We start from the raw sequence: 12,032 nt of genomic DNA, 5'->3' as shown, positions 1-12,032 counted from the left end.
CTTTTTATCCTGTTCCTATTCTTCCTCCATTCTCACTCTATTATCACCTTATCCCAACTATTTCCCACCCCATACCTACTCCTTTCGCCCCACTTATTTCCACCCCATCTTCACTCCTTCCCATCTAAAGTTTTATCACTGTAGCAACACTCAGTAGTAATGTAAAATGAAATAAAATAAATAAATACATAAAGACTCCAAATTTGTATACCTAAAGCCATTCTCCACAGCAAAGCAAATAGACGCAAAGCCACAAAGAGGGTTAATTAGATACAGATTACATGAAGGAAGCCAATGAGCAAAAGTTTCAAAAATGGAATTTGCTCCTACATGAAAAGATAAATTATAATTGACATCTCCATGGAAAAATTATAATTTTAATCGCATTGCTGGAGTTACAATTGATAACTCCTGAATAATTATATTGCACATAAAGTAGAAATTGCTAAATATTTTGTTTTTATGATCATAATATTATTGCATGCTTCATTAACTATCCTACACATTCTGTAGTCATAAGGGCATCATTAGTTTACTCAAGGCATCGGTAAATCTCTTTTGTAATTACTATATTATTAATTTTCTCTAGGACATTTTGGTTATACAGTACTTTTGAACCTTCACTTGACTGACATTAAAACCGATGTGTAATACCTACTGTTTGTTGTTTTAATATGATGTGAAATTAGAAGTTGAAATAATTGATGATTGCACTGGCATATTCTACATACTACGATATTGGTGCTACATTATCTGCTGTTGTTGAAGCCTTTGGCTACACACTGTGCATCAGTATCTTGAATTGTTTAAAGGGCATGGAAATGCTAATCCTGTTTTCAGGAATTCAGATAAAGAAATATGCATTGGGTTTAGTTGTGCTTCATTTACATTACATATGGTATATAATTTAATGCATAAAAAATGGGATTTTATTTGCATTGCGTAATTATGAATATTTAAAGAAATCTTTAATTATGCAGTACATCTCTCATTGTAAAGTTGAGAACTACTCTCAAATTTTTCACACGGGCTAGTCCCATGGCAACACATGATATAACAATCATAATATTGTCATCAAGCGCTTTTTCCTCATAGCTACAAAGCGCTGTTATCATGAACACGAGTACCCATATGGTGTCACCATCAGTCTCTGTGCTGTGCTGGCGTAATCTTGGACTCATTTCTAGGTGACTCATAATATTATGTTAATTATATGAAAATTAAGTTTTTGGTGTTTTTAGATTCTGTACAAATTCTTTTTTAAAACAGTGTTTATTTGATGGAAATTGGTTGTATTAGCGAAGTTATGAATATTTAATTCATTGGATATCAGTCATGTAGGTTTTGAGAAAACAGCTTCCAAAGATTCCAAAATCAGTAGTTTATTATTAAGATTTACATTGTAAAAATAATTTTAATATACTTTTCCATTACATTTAGTGACTAATATTTTGCACAAATGGTCTTCAATATATCTTCTTTTATAAAATGTTAAAACCCAAACATGTTCAAAATTCTGAATCTATAATGTTTTGGGTGCTTGTGGGAAATTAGAAATTGCGACTAACAGCAGGTTTTCCAGAGCTGGTCACAAATGTTCAAAATATCCTGTTACCTGTACTTTCACCTCTCACCCCATGAATACGATTATTTTTATCAAGCAGTTTCTGTGCCAAATGTTGAACTAACATTTAATGAACCTGTATAGAATGTATCTTGAACATAAACAATCAACAGAAAGTGGTTTAAGTGACAACCCTATTAGTCCTTAGTGATGCCACGGACATATTAATAGGTATTGTTAATAGGATCTATAAAGCTTGCCATACATTTTGTCTGCCAAATCCAATTTAGAGAGGGGTTTTTTTTTTTTTGTTTTTTTTTTCAGGTACACCATAATGTCTCTAATTTCATAGATTTCTAATTTCTTTTTTTTCTTTGGTGTGCCCATTAAGAAGGCATAGGCATACATTTAATGTGTTAAGTCCTGGTAAATTACTTAACTAAGTACAAGATACATAGCAAGTGTATCTTAAATGGACAACTGATACTACAGTGTACATACACTGTGTATTAAAAAGTAACCAGTTTTAATTTGATTTAATGCCAATAATAACACGTGTCGATCACAATTCCCTGAAGACTAAACATAAGCAATCTTTTTCATTGTGATGACGTTTATAGTAATCTCGCCAAAATATTGAGGATAAACTAATGGTTTGGTGGGAACCATTATTTACTGGCTATATAGTCCATCAAAACATTATATTGTAATTATTTAGATTATATTATTGACTCTAAATTATATTATTGGCTATAAATTATGTATTGATTATTAATTATCATTAATTAAATTGTTATTTCAGCCATACTGTAACTATGGGATGGCTTTAATTCACATAATAATATTTTTTCAACTTTCCAATGGCTAATGGCTGTATATTTTTAGAATGCTTTCTTTTAATAGCTTTTATGTGACATGTTGATGTTTAACTGTCTTTATATATATTGTGAATGAAAATTAGATATGTTTTTAAAAATTTTGTTTTACAGCAAAGATGTGCGCCTTCCAGTGCAATTACAGCGTGCTATGGCGGCAGAGGCAGAGGCAGCGAGGGAAGCAAGAGCTAAGGTGAGATTGGTAGCTGTTAAAGTGGGTGTGATGGCATTGACATTTTCTGCATAAATTACACCTTGATAAAACACAGAGAGAATTGTTGTATAAAGTTAAGTAGGGTATTGCATAGTGTGGAGTGAGAGGAGGATGACAGATTAAGAAGATGTCATTCATTGATATTATGAGAATTGTTGAATAAAACTTGCATGGTTAAGCAGATTGTAGGTGAGTTCAGTAAATGCTGATGACGGTGGCAGTTAAAGAAGTGGTGAACATAGTAAAGTTGATTCCATATGGTTTAATTTGAATAAGTTGGCAGGGTAGATAAACAAGATATTGTTATTAAGGGCTGGGTTGGTGATGGACAAATAATTATTGTTTATTCATTTAAATCCAAAGTCATAATGGGAGATCAGTTCTTAGCCAGCTGATTGTCTCATTATCCAGGCTGATCAAAATCAAGGACACACTCTGAGGACGTGTAGATTTGATATTGGAGATAAATAGCAATAAAACTTTTATAAGCCTTCTTACCTAAGTAAGGATGCAAGGCACTGATCTAAATAATAAATAAAACAAAAGGAAAAAGGTAGATCTTAAAAAGTGAAAAGACAGTTCGAAGTGGGGAATGTATGGAGATCAAGATCTCATCTGAATTTTAAGAAATTTTGTTCTCTTGCTAGGTGATCGCTGCGGAAGGTGAACAGAATGCCTCGCGTGCACTGAAAGAGGCTGCTGATGTAATTAGCGAATCACCAGCCGCCCTTCAGCTCCGTTATTTGCAGACTCTGAGCAACATTTCTGCCGAGAAGAATTCAACGATAATTTTCCCGTTGCCTATTGAGCTTGTCAGGTGAGTTATTGGCTCTTGCTTCACCCCCCAGGTTCTTCAAAGACCTCATATAATTTTTAATAATTCAAATACATTTGCAACTGTGTAACACAAAGGGGAAGTAAAAAATATGCATACATTTTTGAAGTTCCTAAAAATGTTAAGTAATAAATCAGCCTGTGCCTAGATGCATAATTTAAAGATTTATTGAGGATGTAATGAATCAGATAAGCCTGTACTCATTTATGCCTAAGTTGTTCATTAGGAAAACAGTGCGAAGGCCAGTGTAACTATTCATGCATTAATATTTGTGTCAATTATTTGCTGTTGAATTCATCTGATAAATTCTAATCATCAACTATGATATGCATGTGGCTGGAGACTAGCAGAATATGCATTGAAAAAATATCTTATGAAGATACTTTATTATACATAAAATATTAAATAGTATACAGTATTTCATGTTTTAAAAAGTTGATAACAGGAATTATTTACTTTCTATATTAAGTTGGTAGCTCTTAATTGACAAAAACAGGAAAATATTATCTTTGCCAATTAAAGATATACTAAAAAAATAAAAAAATTATTATGCTTACTTTATCTTTAAATTGGAAGTTAGAATACAATGAAAAAAAAATTCCCTGCCAATTAACAGGTCACCAAAAGTCGTGATTTGTCAAATGGTTCAATGGTTTCGCATTTTCAATTTTACTCCTGCCTTTGTAAGCTGTATTAAATGGTGCTATTTTTTAAAATTATTTTTTAAAAGCCAGGCTTTAGAGGAAAAAGAAATATGTTGTACAAATGATTTTTTTTAAATGACACTGAAAATATGTTTGAAGAAAGGCTAACAAAATACCAGATTTTTTAAATATCGGGGCAGGGTATTTAATAACTGGAGCAAAAGGGATGTTATGACTTCAATGTAAAAGTCATCTGTACTACATATTCATTTTTTTTCCACCGGAGCTTGCCTTTAACTTGGCTGGTGATCAATATGTATTTTTAAAGTACTATATAAATCAGCGAAAATGGAATTGTTTCAATTTGCATCTCATTAAATGTTGATAAGTTATAAGTTATACTAATCCTTTTGAAATAAGATTCAATTTTATTATAAAGTATAATACTAACAACCGCATACATATTCCCTGCGTAGACAGCCACTTTTCTAGTAAAATAGGTAAATAGGCAAAATATGAATTGTTGGGTTGCATCATATCACTTTTATTGTCGTAAATCAAAACAAATCAAAGTATACATTAATAATACATTAAAAGAAAAAAAGACCAAAAAGAAAGCTTTCGCTTGTCAAGTTTTGACCTTATAAAATGTAAACTGAATTAGTAACAAGGGCTTAATAATAATACTAATAAAAATATATGCATTAACAATTTAAATAACTGTAAGAGTAATAATAATAATAATAATAATGCACAATTTAATGTCACTGATGTACTATGAATAAACTCTAAATAGAATAATTATGTTCTTATAATTAAATAACATATACCTCCATGGTCTCAAACAAATTTATTATATTTTAAATGCATGCTTGAAGTTTTTTAATAGATTAAAAAAAAAAGATATCTTTAACCTTGTTTTTCTCTTTGTACAACAGCGGTCTCCTGAAAAATTAGATGAAATGGAAAGTAACTGTACCCATGAACCGGCACGGACATTTCCTTGAATTTTAAGGTGGTTTATTATTAGAGTCTTCACTCAATACATTTATACTTCAATCAACTTTACAACCTTTATTGAGTTTGTTTGCTTAAATCTATATATATATATATGTTATTGTTTCCTTCATGATATTTTTGAATGTCATTGATAGGTTTACTGATGTAGGTTATAGTATATATAACTGATAGTTAAATTCCTCAATATGATACCCAGTATATATGTTAAACTATGTTATTAGTGTAATTTATTGATTCTGGAAGCAATGTCCAAAGATAATTTTGTGTATACAATCACTTTTTGAGGTTTAATGATATTAAGGCTTTAATTGTTATATTTTCTCCCAAGATCCCCAATTAATTTATGCACAAGGAGATGAATAAAAAGTAAATACAGTAGATAGTATTTTAGATAAAGAACATTCTTAAAAATTATTGAGGAGCAAGGCAATATTGTTATTGATATTTTTTTATTAACCATTTTTGATGGGTATTACCTTCTGGTTACAAAGCCAGATCTCCCTAATGATATTCCAATAACCAAAAAAGTAACAGTGAATAATTTAACAATTAAAAAAATCCAGAAGTTTACAACTTTTTAAGGACCCATAAAAAGTATCAAATCATCTGCCCAGAATTCCACAGTAATTAAATATACTTTTATCTTGCTTCCATTGTCCTATTTAATCATTTTGCAAAAAAAAAAAGATATTCTATTTTATTTAATAAGTTACAAAAGTTTTTTCAAGCATGTTATACTGTAATATAATATAATAAGTTGTTATGGTATATATTATAAATGCTGTATCATCTCCACCAATACTTCTGCATCTGGGTCTGTATTTTTCCTCCCTCTCGAGTGACCTCTTATACCAAAACCTTAATTTGAGTACCTAGTCAAAAATGGTAACGATCAAAGAATTCTTCAGTGAAATTATACTGTATATAGTAGATTAATTTTGATGATATTTGTCTTCTAAATTATTGTTATGTTTGGGTGAATGTTAATTGTCTCAATGTGAATGGAGGGTTAGAATACTGATTAGATATGTATATCGGCATTTATATAGTACCTTCTTATTTTGGATACTGCCTAGGACTATCTACCCTTTTTTGTATAGTTATATAATACATTAGCTAAATATTGTTTTAAATGTTTCATACTATCCATGTATTTATTCTTACCCATCGAAGAGGCAAATAGATTTTGTTTTATAGAATTTATACACAAGTCAATTGAATGATTTAATAATTTATAAATTAACTAATTGATTGTTTGAATTGTTTTTGAGAAATTGAAGTACATGTGTGAATTTAAAGTGTTCACATTAACAATAAATGCAAATTGCGAAATGAATTTTTTTTTTTATAATTTAGGAAATGTCAGTGTAAATTAGGATTACATTATCACATTGTTTTGGTATATTGATTCTGTTATTACAATGTAATCATTTAACATACTCTCAGCGACATTTTGGGATGCTTTTACCCAGATAAAAATAAAGCAAATTAAAAAGCACATGTCCATAAATGACTGAATGATATGTTTACTGTTGGTTATTGAGACAAGATGGATGAAAATATAGCAAATAAAATGTACAATTTGCCTAGATGCACCAAGACAGTCTGTCTAATGTGTACATCAATCTACCATAATCAGGCATAGGATCAGGAGTTAAAAAATTCCTCAGTCACATGTTATTTACCTGCTGTAAATATATTTTTTCATCATCTGACAGAGAATGGATTTTATATGATTTAATTAAAGGCGAAATACTGAAAACCAATGCAGTTACATTTATAGTATAGCAATATAGTATCCCAACAGTACATATATATATATATATATATATATATATGTATATATAGTATATATACATTATGTGTAATTTGCATATATATGCAGTTCAAGCCTTTAACATCAAGGCCTGAGTCCCTCAATGTGCACTTTTGCTTGTATCCTTAAGCAAGGCACTTTATTTGGCATTCTGTCTCTACCCAGGGTACCTAAGAGGCACTGGTTCTGGCTGCTTAAGGAATGGTGCTCCCTTGGGATTTGTTCTAGGGGTTTGCAATGACCAGGATAACCAGGATAGTGCATTATTATTATTAATTTAATTGATAGGGGTCAGCCATTATTATTGTTGTTTTCATGAATACAAAACATACTCTTTCCTTTCCTCTTACACCCTCCTGCAAAAGAGTACACAATATATTTTTTTGTCAATTTTAAATTATCAATTTTTGTTTAAGTGAGTACATACAAATACAATGGTAACACCCCGAAGAGTATGTTTTGTACTCTTGTGAAAATTATGAAAATAATGCTTGATCCCTTAGGTTGTAGATAAGTACAGTATTATTACTATTTTAAATTGATGTAAGGCATTCTTGCTGTAAAGCACATTTCATACACAACAGTTTTCATAATGTTCTAGTTTTCATATTTCTGATGCCAAAGTAACAACAGATTTTTTTTGTATTGATGGATGGATGTCCTGACGAATTTGGAAGAAAATTAAAGATTGCAATGAGTGTGCAGTACCATGATGTATACCTTGTTTGAACTGGTAATTCAAAATACTGTAGTTTACTAAGTGGCTCATTTGTGTTTTTATGTGATGTCAATGTTTTAGTTTAGCTCACATATGTGTAGATTGTTGAGTTGAAAACATTGTTGTGATCTTTAATAAATGGACAAAAAGGAAGTTGGTTTTGTGGGTATTTTCTTCGATTGTATTTAAGGTAAATCTTTGTACATTAACCTGTACCCAGATTGCACCCAACATTTTATTTGCTCTTTAAGAATAAAAAGTAATTAAGACAGACAACTGTTGAACCTGCTTTTCTTAGAAACAGTAAGAAATGGATTGGTTATATACTTAACAGAAACAGTTTGCTGGAAGATGTAATTGAAGGAAGATTGGAAGGGAAGAAGGGATAGAAGAAAAGGTTCATTAAGCCTTTACACTAGGCGAATATACTAGTGCAAATTGAAAGTGCCGGTTCGCTTTCTGAGCTTTGATTGGTCGCACATTTTTTTCCTTTTTCCTCAAAAAGTAGGAACAGTTTGAACTACAATTTCGCTGAAGCGAAAAACTCCTATAGAAATGCGAATGCACAGGAACCAATGCTTTCAATTCGCGCAATGTGAATCCGGAACCGGCTTTAGACAATTTAGAGTTGGGTGACTATGCTGCAATAAAGAGAAGGCAGAAGATTGCACTGAATGGAGGGAACTATAAAAACAAATTTTACAAGGGCCGGCTGCAATAAGCAAAATACCAATGATGATGATGATGATGATTTAAGATTAGATTAAATTCAACTTGCATTTGGCTTTATTTTTCTTTAAAAAGCTACAGGATATTTAGTCTCAAGCTACAAAGTTAACAACACAAAAATTGCAATCATGAGTGTATTTATTGATAATTGTACGCACATAGAGTACTCTAAATTTGAGTCAAGACACAAATTGTCTCAACTCTTCCAAGTCCTGAAGAAATTGCTTTTTCTCAATATTTTGATAATTCTTCTGAAGCAAGCCATCTCTGTCTATGAGGCAAGCATTCATGCCAGTATCTTGTGCAGCATAAAAATCGTTTTTGACGCTATCGCCGATGTGTAAACATTCACCTGGGTCAAGCTTCATAAGACTCATTGCCATTTGAAAGATTTTAGGATCTGGTTTCTCACATTTTGCAAAAACTGATTGTATGATGAATGCAAAATGGGAAGCAAGGTCTAAGTTCTTTAAAACTGGAACCAGACGTTCATCAAAATTTGAAATCACACCAAGACATATTCCTTTTCTGTTCAGATAAGTTAGTACGTTCTTAACTTCCGGATATACATCCCAATAATGGGGTTCTTGAAAGTCACGGAAAAGCTTCGCTCCAATTTGTTCAAGTACTGTTACGTTAGAATGTCCCAGAGAAGAAAATGTTCTTTTAATAATTTCGGTCCACCATATTTCAGTAGTAGTATTGATTTTCTCTCCATAATTTGGCTGTTTGGACTTTTGCTCTGCATAAGCTTTGAAAAAGGCAGACTGAACTTTTCCAGGATCCGCATGAATACCAAATGTGGATGCTGCTTTCGAGTACTGATGCCCAACAGATTGCTGTACTCGGATTAGTGTATTGTTGACATCAAAGGTGAGTAGCTTTAGTTTATTCATCTTCCAACCTCTTTAATAGCCTGTAAAAGGGAAGAAAGCTGATTACTGATGATCAAATCACTGTATGGTATGAAACTCAGATGCAATTATTATTTATACAAATATATTTAGATTTTTCTATTATTGTATGATATTGATGTGAAATTTGTAACAGTTCAAAAAGAATTTGTTTACATTCAAATTTACTATACTTAGAAAGTAATAATTGATTTTTTGACGACAAATTTGACCACGTGTCCTGGGCACAGCTGACCCACCCACTGGCGCCGCCCCTGCGGCTAGTCCTACCAAATCCTTTTCCTACTGAACTGAACTTAATATTAGGCCTAGGCCCTACGTCTAGTCTAGCCTACTGTAGCCTGGAGCTTACTCAGTACTGTACAGTATATTCTTTATTAAGATATTAATTTTTGTTACTTTGAATGACTGTCCACTATACCAATTTACGCAGGTGTTAACATCGCAAATTAATAATAAATTAAGCAAACAAAGAAGCTCTACCTAACAAATCTGGCTTCCTGGCCATACCGTTTCAAAGCAAGTTGTTTACAATGTTTGAACTTTGAACTTTCGTTCTGTACGTTTGGTTTAGTCAGAGAAATTTGGTCGTTTACCGTATTTAACTCGCGTCAACTCGCGTCAACAAAAGCATAGTCACCACGGTCATCATCAGAATGCACGATGCGTTCCAAAATAAATAATAATAATAATAATAATAATAATAATAATAATAATAATAATAATAATAATAATAATAATAATAATAATAATAATAATATAAGTGAAAAAATGTATCTACCATTTGTGAAATCCACCCCGCCCTCCTGGATCTAATCAATATTGATACAAACCCTTGGGAACTTATTTTCATATCAAAATCAAGGTTCATACTAGAATATATCGTCTACGCACATCTATCTACTGCAATCGTGTGACGTGTCGATAAAGTAACTGAACAAATTGCTACTTAAGGAAAAATCAATAAAAATACCTGTACTACTTTCTCGTCCCCTCGCGTATCCATTTTCTCTGCCTCACCAAATGCTTTTTTTAAAAACTATTTTAATATTTTTTTTCATTTTAGTAATTTTGCTCTGTTTTTAATGTATTGTTCAAATAAATTAAATAAAAAGTAATCAAACTATTTTTTTAATCTTAACACAAAATTTATTGACAAAAAGGATCGACGTTTCGTGTCCATCATGGACGCATTCTCAAGATCAAGTGAACAAAAATAAATATAAGATAGTAAACCAAGTGTAGGTGTTACTATCTTATATTTATTTTTGTTCACTTGATCTTGAGAATGCGTCCACGATGGACACGAAACGTCGATCCTTTTTGTCAATAAATTTTGTGTTAAAGTTATATGGTAAACGTCTGTTGATTCGTAATTTTTTTAATCATTTAAAAAAAATTTAAGTTCGCAAATGTATGTTGACGTATGTTGACGCGAGTTACCTGAAGTTGACGGTAATGTATATGGACGACGAAGTTCATAAAGCAAGAGCGGCTTTTTCAACTGTACGACGGTTTTGTTCGTAATGAAACTTTCAAAACCTGCAATGCTAGCAGTTCACCGATGAAAACAATTTCAATCAGCATGTTTAGGTAATAAGTAGTAAGATTTATGGCTAGGCTACTTAGGCCTAGAAATAGCAGGGAGCTCTGTTCTTTTTTCTGCTTCTCTAGCCTAGGCCTAGGCCTAGGCTGGCCCTAGCACCAATAAAAATCGCCTAGGGGGCCTAGGCTCTAGAGGTTGCTTAATATTCTCCTAGCCTAGGCTAGGCCTGGGTTGCCCAGCCTAGACCTACTTTCTTGACTCATCTTTCATTTAGTTCGCTCCTCATTTCAGTCGCGCCGCATTTCGGTCGCGAATAATATAGCTGCAGTATATAACGCCGATATAAACACTAGTGAGAGGTTTATTTATGATGTTTGAGAAAGTAATTTTTAAAGGGTTGTGAGTTTTTTGTGTGTTTTAGGTTAATGAGTATCAATTTTATTTATCATTACGATGTCTTAACTATATGGAATACACTGTACAATAAATAAAATCATTATTCATGTAATATAAATGAAATCAAATGAAGTGTTAAAAGGAACCATAGCAGGATCATATTAACAAAGTTGATAATGACAATGTATGATTAGGTTGAACACAAACTTCAATGCCATCACAAGTGTTTCTTTTCGTTTCTTTTTATAGTTGTAGTTTTTGTAGTTACTATCTATAAATTATATTAAAACTATATTTTACTATATTTCAATTTATTTGTGTATTATTTATAAACATGATCAGCAAACAGCAGAGATGATTTGAGGATGATACAATGCATGAGGTAGGTGAACACCTGTGACACATCTTCACTGCCATTGCATGTTTTTTGTAAAAGAGCAAAAGAACACAAAGTGATACTGTGGCATGGTGCTGTAACATTAATAAATAATACACTAATACTAATAAAAAATAATTGGTAATATTTTAGTTGTTTTTTGTAAAAAAGAAAAATAATAATAGTAACTGTAATATTAATAAATAATACATGTTGCAGTAATGTAAGTTTCGTGTTTAAAAAACCGTATACTGCTTAGCTACCTTTTTCTGGATTCGCGGTCGCACTTTCTGTGCTCCATATACCGCAAACTATATACTGCGACCGAAATAAAGCACAATCGCACTGATCGGCTTACCGGCTCTAGGCCCCTACCTGTACTAAA

The 12,032-nt window shown here is 31.8% G+C and overlaps 3 protein-coding genes across 5 annotated transcripts in view; 2 read left to right on the top strand and 1 right to left on the bottom strand.

Moving 5' to 3' along the window:
- Positions 1-6,968, top strand: part of LOC117121057 (band 7 protein AGAP004871-like) — a gene marked incomplete in the record, with an annotated part of 33,731 nt that extends 26,763 nt beyond the window's left edge. For both annotated transcript variants that reach the window (XM_033266150.1, XM_033266151.1), the window contains 3 exon segments: positions 2,554-2,632; positions 3,301-3,470; positions 5,071-6,968. In XM_033266150.1, coding sequence (XP_033122041.1) covers positions 2,554-2,632; positions 3,301-3,470; positions 5,071-5,089 — 268 coding nt within the window.
- A 21-nt stretch (positions 6,969-6,989) lies between these two features.
- LOC117121058 (haloacid dehalogenase-like hydrolase domain-containing protein 3) lies at positions 6,990-9,891 on the bottom strand. 2 transcript variants are annotated; one of them, XM_033266152.1, is made up of 2 exons: positions 9,813-9,891; positions 6,990-9,331 (listed from the first exon to the last, which is right to left on the bottom strand). In XM_033266152.1, exon 2 carries the CDS (start codon positions 9,309-9,311, stop codon positions 8,595-8,597), a length of 717 nt encoding a protein of 238 aa, XP_033122043.1. In that variant the 5' UTR covers positions 9,312-9,331; positions 9,813-9,891; the 3' UTR covers positions 6,990-8,594. The 2 variants fall into 2 exon arrangements, with proteins under 2 accessions (XP_033122043.1, XP_033122044.1); XM_033266153.1 differs by lacking the exon at positions 9,813-9,891 and adding an exon at positions 9,729-9,749.
- An 893-nt stretch (positions 9,892-10,784) lies between these two features.
- LOC117121067 (centriolin-like) overlaps positions 10,785-12,032 on the top strand; it is a 31,004-nt gene continuing 29,756 nt past the window's right edge. The window contains exon 1 of the mRNA XM_033266161.1: positions 10,785-10,922. The gene's annotated coding sequence lies outside the window, so the exon portion shown is untranslated. The remainder of the gene's footprint in view (positions 10,923-12,032) is intronic.

This window comes from Anneissia japonica, unplaced genomic scaffold (genome assembly GCF_011630105.1).
Source record: "Anneissia japonica isolate Jap-2015-1 unplaced genomic scaffold, ASM1163010v1 scaffold1606_len605190_cov180, whole genome shotgun sequence".
Lineage (NCBI taxonomy): Eukaryota > Metazoa > Echinodermata > Crinoidea > Comatulida > Comatulidae > Anneissia > Anneissia japonica.
Note: the sequence above shows the minus strand (reverse complement) of the source record. Positions and strands in the feature narration are given on the sequence as shown.

Excerpts from the sequence above, each read along its gene's own strand:
- LOC117121058 (XM_033266152.1), bottom strand. The coding sequence starts at position 9,311 with ATGAATAAACTAAAGCTACTCACCTTTGATGTCAACAATACACTAATC.